This window comes from Rhinopithecus bieti, unplaced genomic scaffold (assembly GCF_001698545.2).
Source record: "Rhinopithecus bieti isolate Rb0 unplaced genomic scaffold, ASM169854v2 scaffold_81031, whole genome shotgun sequence".
Classification (NCBI taxonomy): domain Eukaryota; kingdom Metazoa; phylum Chordata; class Mammalia; order Primates; family Cercopithecidae; genus Rhinopithecus; species Rhinopithecus bieti.
This window is the reverse complement of record NW_016830217.1, coordinates 754,308-768,335: the sequence shown is the minus strand read 5'-3', so window position 1 is coordinate 768,335 and position 14,028 is coordinate 754,308. Positions and strand designations below refer to the sequence as shown.

Here is a 14,028-nt window from a genome sequence, read left to right as displayed (position 1 = left end):
CTGCCGGACCCAGGTGAGGCCTGCCACCTAGTGGACCCAGGGAGGAGCATCAAGAAGTGCGGCCCCGGCCTGTGCGAGGAGAAGGCTCAGGTGGGCTCCGGCTGCGGGAGATTCCACACCGGGTCAGAGCTGGGCAGAAGGCTTTGGGAAGGTGGAACCGGACCTTACAAAAGCAGGCAGAACTGACCTCTGGCTGTGGGGGAAAGACAGCCCCAGACCTCAGGCTGAGAGGGCACCGCTGATCTCTAGCTATGGGGGGATAGAGTCCCTACTCTCAGACCCTGGGCTGAAGGAGCAGAGCCCACACTTCAGACTGTGAGAGGAAGGACCCACACCTAAGGCTGGGCAAGACAGATGGAGGCCGGGGCTTCGAGGGGGCATTGGGTGGTCCAAGCCCTCAAGGAAGATTTCTTTCTTTTCTTTTCTTTCTTTTTTTTTTTTTTTGAGACGAAGTCTTGCTCTGTCGCCCGGGCTGGAGTGCAGTGGCCGGATCTCAGCTCACTGCAAGCTCCACCTCCCGGGTTCACACCATTCTCCTGCCTCAGCCTCCCGAGTAGCTGGGACTACAGGCGCCCGCCACCTCGCCCGGCTAGTTTTTTGTATTTTTTAGTAGAGACGGGGGTTTCACCGTGTTGGCCAGGATGGTCTCGATCTCCTGACCTCGTGATCCGCCCATCCCGGCCTCCCAAAGTGCTGGGATTACAGGCTTGAGCCACCGCGCCCGGCAGGAAGATTTCTTTCTTTTTTCTTTTCTTCCTTCCTTCCCTCCCTCCCTTCCCCCCCTCTCNCCCAGGCTGGAGTGCAATGGCATGATCTCGGCTCACTGCAACCTCCGCCTCCTGGGTTCAAGCCATTCTCCTGCCTCAGCCTCCAGAGTAGCTGGGATTACAGGTGCCTGCCACCATGCCCGGCTAATTTTTTGTATTTTTAATAGAGATGGGGTTCACCATATTGGTTAGGCTGGTCTCGAACTCCCGACCTCATGATCCACCTGCCTCGGCCTCCCAAAGTGCTGGAATTACAGGTGTGAGCCCCTGCGCCTGGCCTCCCTCAAGGAAGATTTCAAGTAAAGTGGATGCCAGACTTTTAGCAGGGACAGAGACCACAGACCAGCCCAGAGACCCTGTCCCTTGGAGCTGGGACCTTGCCCTTCTGGTCCTCAAAGGGTTAACACCCCTGGCTCTCCTCCCCTCCCCTGGGCCTTTGACCCCTCCCAGCCTCTCTCCTTCCCTCCACTGACACCTTTGCCCAGTGACGTCGGTCTGTCCCTGCGCAGACCTAGCCAGAGGCTGGGGCTCGTTCCGGGGCTGCCATGTTCTCCCTGCCATCCCTCCCCTCCTGGCTCCCCGGCCTCCCCTCCCTTGAGTGGGGTTCTAGCCTCCTCCACTCCCTCCTGCAAGGTGAGCACCTCGCCCCATTCCTGCCTTGGCCCTGCCCCCTTCCAGCTCTTTGCAGTGCAGGGTGGACCCCACCCACCTGGTCTCCCGCCATCCCTGACCCTTGGCCGCCCCCTCCTCTGACCCTACCAACCAAGCCTGCCCTCCTAACACCCCTGCATGCTGCCTCGCTGCCTTGCTGCCTCCCTCCTGCCCCCTCAGGCCTGATCGGGGCCCTTGGAGTCTTGGTCCTGAACAGCCTCCTGAAAGTTTACTTCTTCGTGGGCTGTGCCAAGTGAGTTCCCACCTCATCCCCACAGGGAATGTGGCTGGGGGAACAGGGACCCCCACCAGGGGTCGAGGGTGGCAGTTCTGCACCCCTGCCCACACCCATTCTGTCCCCACAGTGACCCGCAGCGGTGGCCCGAAAAGGAGCGGCTTCGGGCCCAGTGGGCCTCTCTGGAAACTGTGCACCTGGCAGGGCTGACCCTGTTTCTGACCGTCGTGGGGTCCCGGGTGGCTGCCCTTGTGGTGCTTGAGTTCTCCCTCCGGGCCGTGTCCATGCTGCTGTCACTGGACAAGGTGAGGCCTCTGGGAAGGCAGTGGGTGGATCACTCCCCAGCCCAGAGCCCGGACTCACCACCGGAACGTGGGCAGCTGAGCCCAGGTCCAGCATCCCAGCCTGTTCGCTGTATTGTCCGTAAGACTGGGAACAGAGGCTACAGGTTGCACCCTCGGGTTTGGCTGCTGAAGCAGCAACACTCACAGGGGATACAGTCCCAGTCCCAAGAAGACAAGAGCGACAACTCCTGTAGATCCGACTCCCCGAATGCCAGGCCCTGCACCAAGTGCGCTGTGTGCATCATGGAATCCTCACAGCCACAGGGGTAAAGGTTTACTCTGATTCCCCATTTCACAGATGGGGAAACTAAGGCTCAGAGAGTATGTGGCTTGTTTGTGGTCAACAGGTAGAGTCAGGCTTTGGACCCAGGTCTCTGAGACTCTGAACCACCACCCTTCAGCTAACAGATGGGCCCCAAGTACTAAGACGTGATTGGAGGCCGGGCGCGGTGGCTCACGCCTGTGATCCCAGCACTTTGGGAGGCTGAGACGGGCAGATCACCTGAGGTTAGGATTTCAAGACAAGCCTGGCCAACATGGAGAAACCCCATCTCTAAAAAAAAAAAAATTAGCTGGGCGTGGTGGCACATACCTGTAATCCCAGCTACTTGGGAGGCTGAGGCAGGAGAATCGCTTGAACTCAGGAGGCGGAGGTTTCAGTGAGCAGAGATCGAGCTACTGTACTCCAGCCTGGGTGACAGAGCAAGACTCTGTCTCAAAAAAAAAAAACCACAATTGAAATTAAGGTGAGAGAGATGATCCTCTAGGGCTTCATCTGATGCCGATGTGGCCCCTTTAGGAACCATCCCCAAGGTCCCTTCAGGCTCTGGCCTCCTGTGGCGGGCAGCACCTGTAGTGAGGCAGCCCCCACATCTTGGCCCCTCTTCTGCACTCCCCGCAGGGTTCCCAGGGTGCTGCTGAGAGGCTGCAGCTTTACCTGCTGTGCCAGTACTCGCTGGGCTGCGGGCTGACCTGCGGCCTGAGCTTCCTGCAGGAGGGCGCCCCTCACCGCACGCTGAACCTGCTGCTGAGCCTCGGGCTGGCCACGCTGCTGGGTCTGGGTGCCCGGCGCCTCCGCCGCCACGTCTGCCGCCTCTACGAGCTGCACAGCAGCCAGCACTACTGTGGGGTGTGCCTGGGCCTGCTGGCCGGTGCGCACGGCCTCCCCCAGCTGCTGGGCCGCGCCCTGGCCGTGGCCTTTGCCGTGGGTGACCTGGCAGCTGTGGCCCTCATCAACCAGGACTTCCTGACCACCTCGGAGGCCGTGCGGTTCTGGACGCCGCTCACCATCTGCTACACGCTGCTGGTCATCTACATGCAGGGTGAGCCCTGCGGGGCCCGTCCATTCCATCCACGCACTGTCTGGGCCATTCCTCTGTCTGGGCCAGGCTCCAGGGAGGCTGACAGCTGTCAGCCCTCACTCTTGCCATCCCAGAGAGCCTGGTCAGGACAGAGGCTGTGTGGCAGGGGCAGCGCAGAGAAGCAGCATGCTGTGGGCACCCTGAGGGGGTAGCCTTTAGATTGGGCCTTGAAGGATGAGCGGAGATCCCTAAGAGAAGTGAGGCAGGGAAGGGAATCTTGGACAGAGAGAACCGCATGTGTCAATGCCCAGAGGGGAGAGAGGGCATGGCAGCGCCAAACAAGCCACAGGAGTGGCTGTCACCCCAAGGGCACAGGGAAGGGGTGAGGCTGGCCAGGTTCGAAGGGGCCCGTTGGAGAGCCCTCATCAGCCAGGCAAGGAAGCCTGACGAGAGGCCGCTGTACAAGTTTGTTTGTGTTTTTGTTTTGTTTTGCCTTTCTGTTTTTTTGAGACAGGGTCTTGCTTGGTGGCCCAGATTGTGCCATTGCGCTCCAGCCTGGGCAACAAGAGCGTAACTCCCACCTCAGCCTCCCAAATTGTGGGGATTACAGACACACACCACTGTGCCAGGCTAATTTTATTTTTTGTAGAGAAGGGGTCAGCCAGGCCTATAATCTCTGCACTTTGGTAGGCTGAGACAGGCAAATCACTTGAGGTCAGGAGTTCAAGACCAGCCCACCAACATAGTAAAACCTGCCTGTACTAAAAATACAAAATTAGCCCAGTGTGGCGGGTGCCTGTAATCCAGCTACCTAGGAGGCTGAGGCACAAGAATCGCTTGAACCCAGGAGGTGGAGGTTGCAGTGAGCCAGGATCGAACCATTGCACTCCAGCCTGGGTGACAGAGAGAGATTCTGTCTCAAAAGAAAGAAAAAAAAAGAAAAGAAAGAAAGAAAGAGAGAAAGAGAGAAAGGAAAGAAAGGGTGTTGGCCGGGCGTGGTGACTCACGCCTGTAATCCCAGCACTTTGTGAGGCCGAGGCAGGTGGATCACCTGAGGTCAGGAGTTCGAGACCAGCTTGGCCAATGTGGTGAAACCCCGTCTCTACTAAAAATATAAAAATTAGCCAGGTGTGGTGGCAGGTGCCTATAATCCCCGCTACTTGGGAGGCTGAGGCAGAATTGCTTGAACCAGGGAGGTAGAGGTTGCAGTGAGCCAAGATTGCACCATTGTACTCCAGCCTGGGCAATAGGAATGAAACTCTGTCTCAAAAAAAAAAAAAAAAGGGGGGGTCTTGCCATGTTGCCCAGGCAGGTCTTGAACTCTTGGGCTCAAGCAATCCACCTACCTCAGCCTCCCAAAATGTTGGGATTACAGGCATAAGCCAGTGCCCAGCCTACTGCAGGGATTTTCATTGTTGCTATCTTGTTTTGTTTTGAGATGGAGTCTTGCTCTGTTGCCCAGGCTGGAGTGCAGTGGCACGATCTTGGCTCACTGCAATCTCCAACTCTGAGTTCAAGCAACTCTCCTGCCTCAGCCTCCCGAATAGCTGGACTCTGTCTCAAAAAACAAACAAACAAAAAAGAACGGGGCTGAGCGTGGTGGCTCACGCCTGTAATCCCAACACTTTCGGAAGCTGAGGCAGATGCATCACTTGAGGTCAGGAGTTCAAAACCAGCCTGGCCAACATGGCAAAACCCCATCTCTACTAAAAATGCAAAAAATAGCTGGGTGTGGTGGCGTGCGCCTGTAATCCCAGCTACTCGGGAGGCTGAGGCAGGAGAATCACTTGAACCCGGGAGGCGGAGGTTGCAGTGAGACAAGATTGTGCCACTGCACTCCACTCCAAAAAAAAAAAAAAGAACAGAAGCCAGGAGTCTGTCAAGGAAACTTCTTGGAAAGAGGAAAGTGGTTAAGCCCGGGTGGGTCCATGGGGGTGATGAGAGGTGCTCACCTGGGAACGTGCTTGGCAGAAGGAGTTGCCAGGGCTGACTGAGGGACTAGAGGCGGGTGTGCAGCAAAGAGAGGAGTCAGGCCGACTCCTGCCACTGCGAGGCTGCGAGGCTGCGAGGCTGCGGGGTTCTGGCCTGCACCAGTGGGAGGCTTGTGGGCTGGGCAATGAGTCCTGGAGGCAGAGCGCCTGGTGCCCTGCAGATACTCGGAGCAGGGGTGGGGACCAGGAGGTTGTGATGGGAGGAGGGCTGCACAGGAGCGAAAGGCTTGTCCTGTGGAGGGTGCGTCCAGTCCGGGGTGTGGGGTCGGACGGTGACAGGCACCCGCATTCCACAGAGGAGCAGCGGCAGCACCCCGGCCTGCAGAGCAAAGTGCAGACGGTGCTGGTGCGCATGGGCGGCCTCTTCGTGCTGCTGCTGACCGTGGGCCGCTGGCTGGACCTGNGGGCTGGGCAATGAGTCCTGGAGGCAGAGCGCCTGGTGCCCTGCAGATACTCGGAGCAGGGGTGGGGACCAGGAGGTTGTGATGGGAGGAGGGCTGCACAGGAGCGAAAGGCTTGTCCTGTGGAGGGTGCGTCCAGTCCGGGGTGTGGGGTCGGACGGTGACAGGCACCCGCATTCCACAGAGGAGCAGCGGCAGCACCCCGGCCTGCAGAGCAAAGTGCAGACGGTGCTGGTGCGCATGGGCGGCCTCTTCGTGCTGCTGCTGACCGTGGGCCGCTGGCTGGACCTGCTGGGCATCCTTGTCTCCCTGCTGGGCGAGCTCTGGTGTCTGGTGGGCGTCCGCACCCTGCTTGACCTCTGCGAGATACAGGTGGGCACCTCCATCCAACGTATCCCGCAGACAATCTCTGCTTCAAACAGCCCAGGAGCCTCAAGAGGCTCAAGTTTAAGAAGAGCAGCCGGGCACGGTCGCCCACACATGTAATCCCAAATGCTCAGGAGGCTGAGGCCGGAGAATCACTTGAACCCAGGAGGCAGAGGTTGCAGCGAGCCAAGATCGTGCCACTGCACTCCAGCCTGGACAACAGAGTGAGACTCTGTCTCCAAAAAAAAAAAGACAGAGCCAGGGTGACCTCTGTTGGGGGTCAGGGGCAGAGGGAGCTGTCACCAGGCCAGGGCTATCCTCCAGGTCACTAGCACCCCCCCCACCCTGTCCACAGCCCTCTCCAGCAGCAACCCAGAGGCTCAAGTGGGAGGAAGTGCCCGGGTCACGAGAGGCCCGAGGCCCCCAGGGGGATGGGTGAATGGGTGGCATCATTCTCAATGCCTTTCCTCAGGATTTTCCATCCCAGAGGCCTCCAGTGTCAACACCAAGCCAGCCCCTGCCCTCGGCACCCCAGTCCCAGAGTTCGGCCCCCTCCTGACCTGCCTCAGGGAGGATCTGGAGTCTGTCTCAAGCCCACCAGCCTGACCTTCGAGGCCTTGACCCCAGGGCGATGCCTGGAGGCAGAGTGGCAGGGCTGGCCCCCTGCCCGGAGCTCAACGCAGGCCCTGGGAGCCCCAAGAAGGGAAGGCAGGATTTGGCAATGGGAGCCTCTGGAGAGGGGACACCTGGGGGCCCCTGGTTGAACCCTCTTTTTCTCAGGGTGGGCAATGATGCAGCCCCTCAGACCTGCCTTCCTGGGCAGGGTGGGGGTGCATCCTCAGGAGGACCCCCCTTTACTGGTCTCCTTCCCTTCTCCATGAACAATAAAGACGATGCCTTTCTCCACCTGTGCTTAGAATCACGAACACACAGAGGCCGGGCGGGGTGGGTCATGCCTATAATCCCAATACTTTAGGAGGCTAAGGTGGGCGGATCACCTAAGATCAGGGGTTCAACACCAGCCTGGCCAAGATGGCAAAACCCTGTCTCTACCAAAAATACAAAAATTAGCTGGGCATGGTGCCTCATGCCTGTAATCCTAGCTACTGAGGAGGCTGAGGCAGGAGAACTGCTTGAACCCAGGAGGCGGAGGTTGCAGTGAGCCGAGATCATGCCGCCACTCTCCAGCCTGGGCAACACAGTAAGACTCTGTCTCAGAAAAAAAACAACAACAAAGAATAATCACAAACACAGAGAGAGGGAAGGAGGCCTTTCTGAGACCATACAACTCTTCTGACAGGTCCTGGGATATGTGCCTCAGGCTGGCCTGGGCTGGGTCCCCTGGGGGACATGGCTCCTTGCAGACTGAGAAAAACCATTCTGGGTAGAGAACTGGGTAGAGTGGTGAGGAGGTGAGGGGGATGGCGGGGATGGACACTTGGTCTGGCACCCAGCTGCAGTCGTGGGTGGATAGCAGCCATGTCCTCTCCCATCCCAGGCTGGGAAACAGCTGAAGGATGCACAGTGCTGACCAGGCCTCTACTGGGTGCTCTGTGGTCCCCAGCCCCAACCCTGACTTCTTGAAGGCCACGAGCATCCTTCCCATCTCAGCCCGTTCAGGGCCTAGCTCAGGAAGGCCAAAGGGTTGGGTACCAGCTCCTCTGCCTACCTTCTGTGTGATCTTGGACAAGCTGCTGCCCCTCTCTGAGCCTGGCAGAAGAATGACCACTGCCATGTGCCGGGTACTTTCCCTGTTTCATTTCTTTTTGACATCAGCCCCAAGAGGCAGGCCTTGTTATCCCTTTTTACAGAGTCAGAAACCGAGGTTCACAGAGGTTAAGTGACTTGCTCAAGGGCGCACAGGCATTAAGTAGCAAAGCTAGGATTTGAATCCAGGTGGCCTGGCCCCCAGACTCAAGTGCTTTGAATGCTGCCTGCTACCCTCTCCTTGTTGAAAATCTGGGGCCAGGGAAACTAACAGAGATGAGAAATATGGCTCCATTACCGGCAGGCTCTGGAATGTGGTTGCAGCCACTTTGGTGCAAGGGAGCCCAGCCCCAGCCCCCAGGGCCCTTTGATTCTATGGGGATCCAGGGCTGCACCTCAGGGCCCTTTCCTAGGGGAAGCCCCACAGGGCAAAGGAGCCTCCCAGCCAGTGGTCTTTCTGGAGGAGGTCTGAGAGGTGTGGGGGTGGCCAGGAAGGCATTAGGGAGGAGGGGAGGCCTGGAGAGGGCACCTTGAGGATTCCAGGCTCTGATGGGTCCCTCCCTCTCGACAAAGGCACCACATTCACCCGAAGACTGCTGCTTGGGAGCAGGCAGGGGTGACCCAAGGATCCTTAACGCTCTGCACCCAAGGCTGGGCCGGGTGGTTTCAGCCCATTCCCCCAAGAATGGCCACCCCTTGGACAGCTCCAGCCCACCCTTTGAACCGTGCTCCTAGCCCCACCACCAGGACAGGCCTCTCGTCCCAGGGTGTGGTCGCTGGGGTCGGGGAAATGCCTATGGAATCCCCTCCCCCAGTACAGGACCCAGTCCACCCGGCCTGGGAATGCGCTCTGTTCCCTCTGGGCAGGAAATGTGCCCCAGTCTGGGAGGAAATGGCTCAGCTAGGTAGGCACAGGGCCAGCCCCTTGCCGGACCCAGACTGGGCTCTGGGTTCCAAGCAGGGGCCAGTGTTTTTGCTGGAATGTGCTTCAGCCTCTCGATCCCTGGCACAGCCTGGGCCCCGTTAGGGACAGGACCAGGAGGGGACTGGACTCAGCAGTCCTTTCCTTTTTATGGGCACAGGGATTGTTTTCCAAACAAAAATCAGGACACGTGGGCTGGAATAGCATTCTTTTCTTATCGAAATATTTTCGTGAAAATACTGACAAGGGCATAAAATGAGCTCACTCTAAATGAGGCATTTAGCAAATCTCCACACCAAATGGAGAAAAATAGGCCTGAAGTCCAGCAGGCCTAGGACAATCCAAATTGTGTGGTCTGGGCAAAGCATGAGGCTGGGACCAGTACCTCATGGGGACCCTAAGAGCCTGACCCCTGGGCCCTGACCTCCAGGACCAAGATCCTAGGGTCAGGGCAACATTGTGCTGAAGAGGATGGGGACAAGTGTCCCTAGGCCCTGCGTAAAGTGAGTAGTGACCCCTGGGCGGCTGGGATTGGGGTAAGCTGGCCTCCCCGTCCTAAGCCCCCTACTTCTGGCTTTTCTGAGCTCTGGCATTTTCTTTCTGAGGCCTTGCATTTCTTCACCCATTCATTCATTCAGTAAGTCATCACTGAGTAGCCGCGTGGAGCCAGGCATTAGGCTGGCACTGGGGATGCTGGGAGGAGTAAGGGAGGTTCCCCTCCACAAAATGTGCAAAGAAAAGTAAAGCCGGAGGCTGGGCGCAGTGGCTCAAGCCTGTAATCCCAGCATTTTGGGAGGCTGAGGCGGGTGGATCGCCTGAGACCAGGAGTTCGAGACCAGCCTGACTAACATGGAGAAACCCCGAATCTACTAAAAATACAAAATTAGCTGGGTGTGGTGGCGCATGCCTGTAATCCCAGCTACTTGGGAGGCTGAGGCAGGAGAATCGCTTGAACCCGGGAGGCGGAGGTTGTAGTGAACTGAGATTGTGCCACTGCACTTTAGCCAGACATCAGAGTGAGACTCTGTCTCAAAACAAACAAACAAACAAAATTAAAGCTGGGTCAGGGGACAGAGTGACAACAGGGGGTGGGTGGGGTGGGCAGGAGTGAGAGAAGGTATATTTGTTATCTATAGCTGCGTCACAAATTACACCCAAACTTGAAGAGTTTAAAACAACAGACATTGATCATCTTGCTCTTTCTGTGGGTCAGCGATCTGGGTGCTGCTGAGCCAGGTCCTACGTCTCAGGGCTGCTGTCAAGGTGTCACCGAGGCTGTGGAGTCATCTTAAGGCCCAGGGCCTCCCTTCTTCCCTGCCACTTGGGCCTCCTGCAGGGCAGCCCTACAACGTGGCAGCTGACTTTCCTCAGAGCCAGCCAGGGAGAGGGGTGGAGGACAAGCAAGCCCACGCTGCTGCGCTCTTTTTGTGACTCAGTGCTGAAAGTGACATCCTATTGTTTTGGTCACAATCTATTGCTGAGGAGAGGTCCCCAGGTCCCACCCACCCGAGGGGAGGGCATGGATCCCAGGAGGTGGGGATCCTTGGGGCATCTCAGAAGCTGCCGTCCACGGAGGGCTCCTGTGAGGAGGGGGCATTGGAGCAGAGACCTGAACAGAGTCAGGGGGCAACCAAGCAAACCGGAGGGAAGAACTTCCCAGCTCAGCAAGGGCCTTGTGGCAGGAACAGGCCAGGGGATTTAGGAAGGTGGTAGAGCAGGGCACAGTGGCACACGCCTGTAATCCCAACACTTTGGGAAGCTGAGGTGGGTGGATCACGAGGTCAGGAATTCAAGACCAGCCTGGCCAAGATGGTGAAACCCCGTCTCTACTAAAGATACCAAAATTAGCCAGGCGTGATGGCAGGTGCCTGTAATCCCAGCTGCTTGGGAGGCTGAGGCAGAGAACTGCTTGAACTCAGGAGCAGAGGCTGCAGTGAGCCCAGATCGCACCACTGCACTCCACCCTGGGTGACAGAGCCAGAGAGGGTGGAGCGGCAGGGCCTGGAGCGCTGGGCGAGGCTTTGGATCGCGTTGCCCTGAGGGGAGCCAGTGGAGGGTTTTGCACGAGGACATGACGGAAGCTGATGTATATGTTGAGAGGAGTCCTCTCGTGGCTGTTTTCAGAATAGTTTGGAAGCATTTGGAGTAACCCAGGTGAGAAGACAGGCATTCCCAGGCCAAGGGGGTGGTATTGAAGCCCAGGCAGGTTTCAAGGCTCCAGAGTGGACTGAAGGACTAAGGAGGGGTCAGTGCCGCTGCAGCAGAGCGGGTGAGGGGTGCAGTGGTGGGAGATACTGTCTCAGGGGTGGGTTGGGGTGGGATCACACAGGGCCAGGGGGAGGGGCTTGGCGTTGTCCCGGAGAGCAACGAGGAGCCACAGAGGGCTATGCACAGAAGGGTGTTAGATGCTGCTTTAGTGAGGTGTTCTGGCTACTGTGAGAAGAGGGGATTGTAAAGAATAAGGTGAGGCATATGGGCCAGGTGTAGTGGCTCACGCCTGTAATCCCAACACTTTGGGAGGCCAAGACAGGAGGATTTCGTGAGCCCAGGAGTTCAAGGCCAGTTTGGGCAACATAGTGAGACCTCATCTCTACAAATAATAATAAAAAAAAATTACACTTTGGGAGGTTGAGGCAGGTGATCACGAGGTCAGGAGTTTGAGACCATCCTGGCTAACATGGTGAAACCTCATCTCTACTAAAAATACAAAAAACTAGCTGCGCGTGGTGCTGGGCTCCTGTAGTCCCAGCTACTCAGGAGGCTGAGGCAGGAGAATGGCATGAACCCAGGAGGCGGAGCTTGCAGTGAGCTGAGATCACGCCACTGCACTCCAACCTGGGTGACAGAGCGAGACTCCATCTCAAAAAAAAAAATAAATAAATAAAATAGCTGGGCATGGTGGCATGTGCCTGTACTCTCAGCTGCTCAGGAGGCTGAGGTGGGAGGATCACTTGGGTCCAGGAGGTGGAGGCCGCAGTGAACCATAATCACACCATTGCACTCCAGCCTGGGCAATAGAGCAAGATCCCATCTCAAAATAAAATAAAATAAAAACAGCAAGGCAGATCCAATTTTAAGGACTCCCTTTAGGAAAAATAATACAGAATTCGTATGAAAGTGACTATTTTTTTGGGGGTAGTGGGGAGAACAGAGCCTCACTATGTCGCCCAGGCTGGAGTGCAATGTCACGATCTCAGCTCACTGCAACCTCCGCCTCCTGAGTTCAAGCGATTATCCTGCCTCAGCCTACTGAGTACCTGGGATTACAGGCGCATACCACCACGACTGGCTAATTTTTGTATTTTTAGTAGAGACGGGGTTTCACCATGTTGGCCAGGATGGTCTTGAACTCCTGAAGTCAGGTGATCCGCCCGCTTCAGCCTCCCAAAATGCTAGGATTACAGGCTTGAGCCACTGTGCCTGGCCAAAAGTGACTATTTAGAACAAGGAGAAAAAGCACAACAAATGACTGGAGATTTGGAGATTTGGGTCCTTCTGATGTCTCCCTGGACAGTTTGCTAGGCGTGCTTCATGGACATGCTTCCTGAGTGAAACCAGCTTCCCTCCTTGTCTAGAACACTCTGTAACTCCGAGCAACTCCCAGCCTTCACAGGGGCATGGAACTAAGGCCATGAGCATAAGTTTTTTTTTGTTTTGTTCTGTTTTTTTTTTTTTGAGACGGAGTCTCGCTCTGTTGCCCAGGCTGGAGTGCAGTGGCCGGATCTTGGCTCACTGCAAGCTCCGCCTCCCGGGTTCACACCATTCTCCTGCCTCAGCCTCCCGAGCAGCTGGGACTACAGGCGCCCACCACCTCGCCCGGCTAGTTTTTTTTTTGTATTTTTTAGTAGAGACGGGGTTTCACTGTGTTAGCCAGGACGGTCTCGATCTCCTGACCTCGTGATCCACCCGTCTCGGCCTCCCAAAGTGCTGGGATTACAGGCTTGAGCCACCGCGCCCGGCCCGAGCATAAGTTTTATTAACTTCATAATAAGCCCACCACTGGCTAAGAGAGAAGACGGGGAGACCCACAGGGGCAACGGCAGGTCCCAGGCCACGTTGTGCTTTAGTAAGGAGAAGGCTCAGGGCTTGAGGGTGTGGAGATAGATCAGCAAGGGCGGATGGTGGGACAGATGCTGCTGGGAGTGGAGGATCCCAGTGGGATGGGGGCTCAAGGAGGGGGCTGGGATCAGTGAGGGTTTGGGGCTGGCTCAGAGACCCTCCCAAATAAGGGGCAGAGGGGCCCTGACTGGCAAAGCCTAGGGCGAGGAGGGGCCCCCTCAGTCCGCTGAGCCTCAGGCCCCTCCTTGGCCTCTCCCACACTTCTCACCCTCCTCACCCTGGAGCCTGTGCTGATTTGCTGAGTGGACGGCCTGGCCGTGGGAACCAGCACGCCTGGTCAGAGCCAGTTCAGGCCCCTAAACCTGAGGGGGATTAACACCCAGACAATATTGTCACAGCCAGGTCTTGGCAAGCTGGGATCTGCCTGGGTGAGGCAGTTGGACACAGGATTGGAGCCTGAGAGTGGACACCATGTGGTTCTAGCTGTGGCCTGGTCAATTCCCACTTGACTTTTTTTCCTTTTTTCTTTTTTGGTGGCATCTCGCGTTGTCTAGGCTGGAGTGCAGTGGCAGGATCTCGGCTCACTGCAACCTCCACCTCCAGGGTTCAAGCAATTCTCCTGCCTCAGCCTCCCGAGTAGCTGGGATTATAGGCGCCTGCCACCACACCGAGCTAATTTTTTTTTTTGAGACAGAGTTTGGCTCTTGTCACCCAGGCTGGAGTACAGTGGTGCGATCTCAGCTCACTGCAACCTCTGCCTCCCAGATTCAAGCAATTCTTCTGCCTCAGCCTCCTGAGTACCTGGGATTACAGGTGCCTGCCACCATGCCTGGCTAATTTTTGTATTTCTAGTAGAGACAGGGTTTTGACATGTTGGCCAGGCTGTTTTCAAACTCCTGACCTCAAATGATCTGCCTGCCTCGGCCTCCCAAAGTGCTGTGATTATAGGCGTGAGCCACTGCACCCAGCCTCATGACTATTTATTTAGAACAAGGAGGCCGGGCGCGGTGGCTCAAGCCTGTAATCCCAGCACTTTGGGAGGCCGAGACGGGCGGATCACGAGGTCAGGAGATCGAGACCATCCTGGCTAATACGGTGAAACCCTGTCTCTACTTAAAAATACAAAAAACTAGCCAGGCGACGAGGCGGGCGCCTGTAGTCCCAGCTACTCGGGAGGCTGAGGCAGGAGAATGGAGTAAACACGGGAGGCGGAGCTTGCAGTGAGCTGAGCTGAGATCCGGCCACTGCACTCCAGCCTGGGTGGCAGAGCAAGACTCCGTCTCA

The 14,028-nt window shown here is 57.0% G+C and overlaps 1 protein-coding gene across 1 annotated transcript; it reads left to right on the top strand.

Annotated features, from left to right (window-relative positions):
* Nucleotides 1-915: 915 nt before the first annotated feature.
* TMEM82 (transmembrane protein 82) lies at nucleotides 916-6,952 on the top strand. Its single transcript, XM_017865263.1, has 6 exons — nucleotides 916-1,400; nucleotides 1,599-1,671; nucleotides 1,784-1,958; nucleotides 2,899-3,319; nucleotides 5,875-6,062; nucleotides 6,529-6,952. The coding sequence occupies exons 1-6, from the start codon at nucleotides 1,313-1,315 to the stop codon at nucleotides 6,613-6,615; spliced, it is 1,032 nt and encodes a 343-aa protein (XP_017720752.1). The 5' UTR covers nucleotides 916-1,312; the 3' UTR covers nucleotides 6,616-6,952.
* Nucleotides 6,953-14,028: the final 7,076 nt, after the last annotated feature.

What these genes read in the sequence shown, in the direction of transcription:
- TMEM82 (XM_017865263.1), top strand. Translation starts at nt 1,313, where the DNA reads ATGTTCTCCCTGCCATCCCTCCCCTCCTGGCTCCCCGGCCTCCCCTCC. An exon ending in CCTCCACTCCCTCCTGCAAG is followed by an intron (nt 1,401 to 1,598) that starts GTGAGCACCTCG and finishes CTGCCCCCTCAG; the next exon opens with GCCTGATCGGGGCCCTTGGA. An exon ending in TGCTGCTGTCACTGGACAAG is followed by an intron (nt 1,959 to 2,898) that starts GTGAGGCCTCTG and finishes CACTCCCCGCAG; the next exon opens with GGTTCCCAGGGTGCTGCTGA.